The 8,008-nt window shown below is 39.0% G+C and overlaps 1 protein-coding gene across 2 annotated transcripts; it reads right to left on the reverse strand.

Annotated features, from left to right (window-relative positions):
* Positions 1 to 742: 742 nt before the first annotated feature.
* On the reverse strand, positions 743 to 6,259 carry LOC125056291. Of its 2 annotated transcripts, none has more exons than XM_047659319.1 (2): positions 6,077 to 6,259; positions 743 to 5,485 (listed from the first exon to the last, which is right to left on the reverse strand). In XM_047659319.1, the coding sequence occupies exon 2, from the start codon at positions 4,236 to 4,238 to the stop codon at positions 1,020 to 1,022; it is 3,219 nt and encodes a 1,072-aa protein (XP_047515275.1). In that variant the 5' UTR covers positions 4,239 to 5,485; positions 6,077 to 6,259; the 3' UTR covers positions 743 to 1,019. Both variants share the same exon structure in this region, with proteins under 2 accessions (XP_047515275.1, XP_047515276.1).
* Positions 6,260 to 8,008: the final 1,749 nt, after the last annotated feature.

An 8,008-nucleotide genomic window follows, 5' to 3' on the forward strand; every position in this document is an offset into this window, starting at 1 on the left:
CACAAATATTTATTTATTATCTCTAGTTGGACCTTGCTCCCGCAGGTCTTGGGAAGTGAGTTATTGTATGTATATTATGTAAAACACGAATAAATACGCAATTATATTTTAGAGTCATTCTGTATTCCTAAACGATAGTTTAATTTGGGTCTTAAGCTAAACGAATAATAATAAATATAAGTTAGTTATCTATAATACCGTAATTTAAAAATAAATCCTGAACTTTTCTATTTTAGAGGGTGTGAAAGTTTTATAAGAGAAAGTTGAAAAGTAATTTGGAAAAGTATTATCGTAACACAGGTCGTTAGCGTAAGATTACGAGCTTCTATTCGTAAACTTTCAAAGCTACATGTGTATATATAAAAATATATAGTTTAAGCCCATTGGTAGTGATTAGCACATCAACATCTTGAAGTTTTGGAATACATTCCGGGTGGTGTCTTATAAATGTTAATGTAAACGAGTTCACAATCATTCGGCAGTTTACAATCTCGCTAGATAGATTACAATCTAACGGTGTTTACAATTTTACGGTGACATAAACATTAACGTAAGTATTTATTTAGGTAGTAGGCAGTGTAAGAATACTTTCAAGCCTCGAACGCTGCCGGCCCTCCTTTTATCGGACGTTGAGGCTGTAGGGCACTAGTGTAAATACCCAACACACACGTCTATTCCAGTGGCAGAGCGTGGACTGTATTTAATTGCTTGCAGATGAGGCCAGGCGCAAAAAAAAACTATTATATTAACACACCACTAACCACTTTATTTGAGCACACTTTTACAAGAACGAATGGAAAACGGAAGGAAGTGAAAAACCATAGACAAATAAATTATACAACATAGAAAAATTACAGATAACAAAAAATAAACTATATTATGTTGCCAACATAAGCTGCGCCCTCAAAATGAACAATTTAAAATTTAATTGACAAATACAGCATAAATTTTACAACATAGGTTGTGTAGACATAGGAATACTTAAATATTAAAATTATACATTTTAGAATCAAACACTTTTATGAATCGATAGGTAGCAAACATATTTTTGATAATGCCCTATTGTGAACATGACCGTTTGAAAGAGTAACTTCGACAGTTCTAACCTGGCCATCTTTCCCTGGAAAGATATTGGACACACGAGCCATAGGCCAATGCAAAGGAGGACTATTATCACTACGTAATATGACCAAGCTACCAATTTTTACGTTAGAAGAAACGTCACGCCATTTGGGCCTGCTTTGTAAAAGACACAAATAATGTTTACTCCAATATTTCCAAAAGTTTTGTTTCATACTTACGGTTATAGACCAAAATTTAAGTAAATTAGTTGGTGTATCTGACATATTGTGTTCTGGATAAGAATTAAGAGGTGCTCCTGTCAGAAAATGACCTGGAGAGAGGTAATTGAGGTCATTTGGGTCGGCAGTAACTGCGGTGAGCGGTCTAGAATTAAGAACGCCCTCTATTTCTACTAGAACAGTATTGAGTTGCTCATACGTGAGTAACGCCTTGCCTACTACACGTTTCAAGTGATATTTCACGCTTTTTACACCGCTTTCCCAAAGTCCACCAAATATCGGGCTGTAACTAGGTATAAAGTGGAAATTGATTCCTCTAGCAGCCGCGAAGGATTGTACTTCGCATTGGTGACTTCGAGAAGCGTGCAAGCGATACAGTTCATCTAATTGGTTCCTTGCCCCTTTGAACGTCGAGCCGTTATCACAGTGGACGTCGCTGGGCAGGTTTCGTCTCGCAATGAATCGTTTAAAGCATGCGAGAAAAGTATCGGTTGTCAAATCTGAGGCTAGCTCTAGATGAATAGCTTTAGTGACGAAACATACAAACAATACAATGTAACCTTTGCCTATAGTTGGCTTTCGAATGCGGCTATTTTTTACCGAAACTGGCCCAGCGAAGTCAATACCAATTTTTTCAAAGACGCGGCACGCGTTTACGCGTTGCGTAGGCAAGGAACCCATCAGCTGAGCTGCAGCAGCGGCTTTCAATCTGCAACAGGTTACACATTTGTGAATAATTTTTTTTATTGTTCTTAGACCATCAATGATCCAAAATCTCTGCCTAATAGAGCTTAATAATAGTTTTTGACTGGCATGTAATAGCTTAATGTGTTCATCTTTAATTATCAAGGCTGTTATCACTGATTCCTTTGGCAATATGGCAGGATGTTGGCTAGAGTAGGGGATTGATGCGTTTTGTAAACGTCCGCCTACTCTTATAATGCCATCTTTATCTATGAACGGTGTCAGAGGTTTTAAATTGCTATCTACTCGATTGTGAACTTGTAAAGATTTAATATCACTCGCATAGTATATGTGTTGTTCATTATTTATAATTAACATTAGTGCTTTATTTAGCTCTTTGGTTGATAAAAATCCTTTAATTTTGTTGTTTTTGTTAGGATTAATATTTGTACAAAATCTAAGTATATAGGCAAGTACACGAGTCATTTTATTAATACTGGAAAATTTCTTTAACTTTTCATATACATCACAATCAATGGCTGTTACTTTGACACATACTGCCCTTGTAATGTTTTGTTTAAGTTCGGGTAATTGTGTCACTATCTCTGACTTCAAATAAAATTTATAATCTTTATCACGTAAGAAGGATGGGCCATACAACCACATGTTATTAGCCTTAAGTTCATTAGGATGAAGGCCTCTACTGAGACAATCTGCAGGATTCTCATCAGTATTTACATATAACCAGTGATAATTATGAGAGAGCTCTGTTATTACTCTTACTCTATTCGCGACATAGGTCTGTAGTTTCGCGAAATCTATTTTGAGCCATGCTAAAACTATTTGTGAGTCTGAAAATAGGTAAGTATTATCACATTTTATATTATTGGCACTTAATGCATTGAGTACCTTTACAGTTAATTTCGTAAGAAGCAAGACTGCATTTAATTCTAGCCTGGGAGTAGTAAGCCTTTTATTTAATGGATTAATTCTAGATTTCGAACATAACAATTGGATGTGTACATTGCCTTGTGTGTCAATAGAACGCAAATACAAGCAGCAGCCATATGCAACTGAGGATGCGTCGGCAAAACCTAATAATTGAATGACTTCACAATTATTAGCTATGGCACATCGAGGTACACTTAAAGGTTCCATCTGTGACAAGTCCCTAACAAATTCTATCCACATCTGACGTATGTCTTGTGGGGGAGGAGAGTCCCAATCTGTATTAGAAGCCCACAGTTTTTGCATGATTACCTTTGCACGAACAAAAATTGGACCGATTAACCCTAGTGGATCATAGAACTTACTAAAATAGCTAAGTATGTCTCTCTTGCTATCATTTACACTAGTGTAAGGTTCAGGACATGAGCTTGTAAAGGTATCATCATTAATAACGAATTCAATACCTAAAGTTTTTACAGATGTTTCAGTTTTGCTTAAATCAACCTCGCTTTCTTGGTTGAAATTATTATTTTGTACATTTTTGAGTACTGAGTCACAGTTGGAAGCCCACTTGTGGAGCTGAAATCCTCCCAGAGCAAGTAACTCTACTAATTCAGTCTGCATTTTTAATAATACTTGCTTGTTATTATTATTAACTAATACATCGTCGACGTAGGTGTTATTAATTAAAATAGAGGATGCTAATGGAAATTGTTCCTTATATCTATTGGCAAGTTCAATCAGGCAACGAGTGGCTAAATAAGATGACGACTTTAGACCATAAGTGACAGTAGACAGCTGTATGCACTTGATGTCTTCATCTGGTGATTCGCGCCATAATATGTTTTGAAGTGAACGTTGACTAGGATCTAATCTAATGCACCTAAACATCCTACGTATATCGCAGATAAAGAAAAAGGTTCCTAATCTGAAAGCTATAAGTGTTTCTAATAAATCTTTCTGTACTACAGGGCCATTGAGTAACAGATCGTTCAATGAAATTCTTTTGTTCGTACGCATTGAACCGTCGAATACTGCTCTTAATTTTGTAGAACGAGCATTCTCTTTAATTACAGCATGGTGAGGGAGAAAGTAAATAGGATCTTTCGATAAATTATAGCTATTTATATTAATGTACTCACCATGATTTAATTCAATATATTCATCGATAAACTTTTTGTATTCGTGGAAAAGGTTTGTGTTTTTATGTAATTTCTTTTCCAAATTAAGAAATCGTTTATAGGCTAAGTGAAATGATTCTCCCAGTTCTAAGTTTATTTGATGTAACGGGACTTTAATAGGCATCGAAACTTGAAATGTATTATTGTCAAGCTTTGTAGTCTCATTAAAAAACTTTTCACAATACTCTTGTTCAGGCAATTGCTCGGGGAAGATTTCAGACACTCGCTCAGTGTCCCAAAATGCACTCAATGACTCATTTAAATTGCTATCACACTCCTGACAAAATAAAGATATAACCTGCTTACTGTTGGCAGTGTCATAGGCACTGCGTCCCGCTACTATGTGCCCAAATCATGTGTGAATTATAGATGGTTGCTCGGAGATTGTTGAGCCCGTTTTTGCAGGACCCTCGTTACTTATTGACTCATGGAGTGGCAACAGGGCCTGGAAAAAGACATCAGCTCCCAACAATACATGCACATCACCAGGCATATTAAAGGTAGCGTCAGCTAGATTGCAGTTAGCTGGAAATGTTAGATTGGAAGTGTCGATAGGTGCTTGAGGCAACTTTGTGGTTATCGTTTTAACAATATGACAATTAACATTGACCTTATATGGATATACTATAGAGTGTACATCAAGGTTTATTTGCAAGTTAACTGTTTGCTCAGTGTTGGTAATGCCAATTATAATTGATGCATTGTTGTCGGGAACCTTGCCTAATATAAGGGCAAGTTTCTCAGTGATGAATGATACTTGTGAGGCACTGTCCAATAGTGCTCGTGCGTAAATAATCGTGCCTGTCTGGGAAATAAGCTTAACTCTAGCAGTAGGCAAAAGCACTTGTCCCCGAGGAGCGCTCGATAACAAACTGACAGATGGGCTCGATGGCTGTTGATCTGTTTGATGCAGTAATGTGTTATGAGGCTTTTTGCATTCACCACACTTAAAATGATATTTACAGTTGCGTTTATGGAAAGACAGACATATTTTGCACAGCTTATTTGCTAATACAAACTCTAGACGTTTTGTGGGTGCTGCCATTTTAAAATTTGGACATTGGAAAAGCTTGTGCGGAGACTTACAATAGGTGCAGGAGGTAGAAGCAGGTGCAGTTACTACAATACTAGTCAACCGTAGGGGTTGAGGTTGCTTGTTGGGAACGGAGTCGTTTTCCAATGACAATGCTCGACGTTCCAGGTAACCTAAAAGCTCCCCTACTGTGGGTAAACACTTGTTGTCTCTCTCCATCTGGAATGCAGAGCGTGTAAGGTTGTCTAACTTCCTCACTAGAACACACACAAGCAAGCTGCTCCAGCTGTCAACGGGCTCCTCGAGGTTTTTTAAAGCTGCGAGTGTCTGTTTAACGTCTGAAATTAGTTTACGGATTGTGTTAGGAGTAGAACGAGTAATGGGTTGCAAATCTAACAGTGTATGTATGTGTTCGTGTATGATTTTAGTTTTAATATCATATCTCTCTTTAAGTAATTTTATTGCTTCAGCATAACTATCGTCCTCTAATGGGAGGTTTTTAATTAAAGCTGCTGGCTCGTCACTTAGAAAACCTTTAAGATAATATAGCTTTTGAACAGGTGAGAGAGACTCATCTTTGTCAATCATTGCGCTGAAAAGGTTTATAAACGAGTAATACTCTGTATATTTGCCAGTGAATGTTGACATGACTACGTTAGGTAATTGAAGCTTTGACCTAATGCTCGAAGTTTGCTTACAATCTGAGTCGTTAAGCGTCTCATTTTTAGTGTTCAAATTGTGTTTTTTGATTGTCTTATCGATATTAGAGAGAATGTCGAAGTATATTTCTTCGATTTTACTAAAATCCTCCGGATCTTCAGGATTTTGTGCACATATTTGGATACAAGCATCGCTATATTCTTGAAAAACGCTGACGACCCTATCTCTTACAACTATAAGTCGTTCTAGCGAACGTGATTGCAACTCACCTGATAATAGTGCATTATGAATTTTAGTAATAGACATCTTTGCATAACCCCTTTTTGCAATATTAACTTTTGTGTCGGCCATGTTCACTAATAGGGCAATATATTGCTAGCTTTCCTAATGTTAGTTAACACTTGAACCGAAAAAATACTTAAAACTATGTGTATTTTGTTACAATTAATTAATACTAAGGCCAGCCGTACACGGACTGCTTCAAGCAGTTATGACCGACTGCTTGAAGCCGCGACCGCGCGGTGAACTATAGCCATTCATTCGCTGCCGTACACACGACTGCTCGAGCAGTCGCGACCGCTTCAAGCCGTCAACTACATGATGAAATTCCATCGTGCTGTCGACCGCTCGCGAGCAGTGGCGAGGCATACACTGACTGCTCGAGCCGTCGACGGCTCTAGAGCAGTCGACAGCTCTACGACCTCCCCCTCCCTTCTCTTCTGGCCTCGCGGCGTCTAGTGTCTCTCTGTCTGAATCCATGACTAGACTGCGGTAGAAATTCAACTGCTCGAGCGGTTGGTAGAGACTGCTCGAGCAGTCAACAACCGACTGCTCAAGCAGTCAACGCCGACCGCTCGAGCGGTCCGTGTACGTCGGTCAGCCGCTAACTGCTCGAGCAGTCCGTGTACGCCCGCTCTAAAATCAAAATGGTGGAGTTCAATGACGCTTGATGCTTGCTTACGCGCAGTACGAATCGTTGTCGGCGACCGTGTCGTTTGCTACGGTGAGGCGCGCAGTGATTGGCTACTGGTTGATTGCACTCGTACGTGATTCGTCGGTTTCGGCGCTCGTATGCTGTGGTGCCAACTGAAGGAAGTGAATCGCAGTTGACATTGACAGACAGCTATTGTGTTTATCGACTCGCTCTTTCCGGTCCGGATTCGCTTGTTTGTTTGATTGATGTGCTCCTTCCTCTTTGTCTTTGGTAGTATGTTGAAGACTTTGTGAGGGCTTCGTAATAAAGATGGCGGGCGTATGTAATAATGTTGAGTTGTTAACTAACTTGATGTTGATGCTTTTTCTTTCTACGGATACCTCTGCGTCCTGGGTTCTGCGTTGTAGCTTCTTGCTGCCCTCTCGGGAGAATTCTTAAAGGCGAAGACGGCTCGCGGGAGAATTCTTTAACGTAGACGGCACGTGCAGACAAGGCGATGGCGCATCATAGAAGGACCATTATGTAGGGCACTAGTGTAAATACCCAACACACACGTCTATTCCAGTGGCAGAGCGTGGACTGTATTTAATTGCTTGCAGATGAGGCCAGGCGCAAAAAAAAACTATTATATTAACACACCACTAACCACTTTATTTGAGCACACTTTTACAAGAACGAATGGAAAACGGAAGGAAGTGAAAAACCATAGACAAATAAATTATACAACATAGAAAAATTACAGATAACAAAAAATAAACTATATTATGTTGCCAACAGAGGCAGAATACGAAATTCCCGAATCACCTCGACGTCCGCCGTTCCACAACTGAGCGTTTTAAGGCAGTTTCTGCCACGCACTAACACTATGTGGAACCAGCTGCCCACTGAAGTATTTCTAAACCGACTTAGGGTCCAGGAAAAGAGCGTTCTAATTCTGAAATTACTGACAATGCACTCGCAAGCCTTCTGGCATTGAGAGTGTCCATGGGCGGCGGTATCACTTAACATCAGGTGAGTCTCCTGCCTGTTATTTAAAAAAAAAACTATAGTCATACCAACAGACCGGCCAAGCGTTGCTGTGGCTAAGGTTTTAGTTATATTACATAGTAGTAACCTATTCAAGGGAAACGGTAGGAGAACACCAGTCATGAGACCACCATACTTTTTTGGTGGTAATGCCATTAAATTGTAGCTTATGTGAAACGTTGGCACTTTTAACACAGCGCCATCTGTTAGAATAGTGACTATTAAATAATAAACAAATATT

Source organism: Pieris napi, chromosome 14 (assembly GCF_905475465.1).
Source record: "Pieris napi chromosome 14, ilPieNapi1.2, whole genome shotgun sequence".
NCBI classification, from domain to species: domain Eukaryota; kingdom Metazoa; phylum Arthropoda; class Insecta; order Lepidoptera; family Pieridae; genus Pieris; species Pieris napi.

Excerpts from the sequence above, each read along its gene's own strand:
- LOC125056291 (XM_047659319.1), bottom strand. The coding sequence starts at position 4,238 with ATGCCTATTAAAGTCCCGTTACATCAAATAAACTTAGAACTGGGAGAA.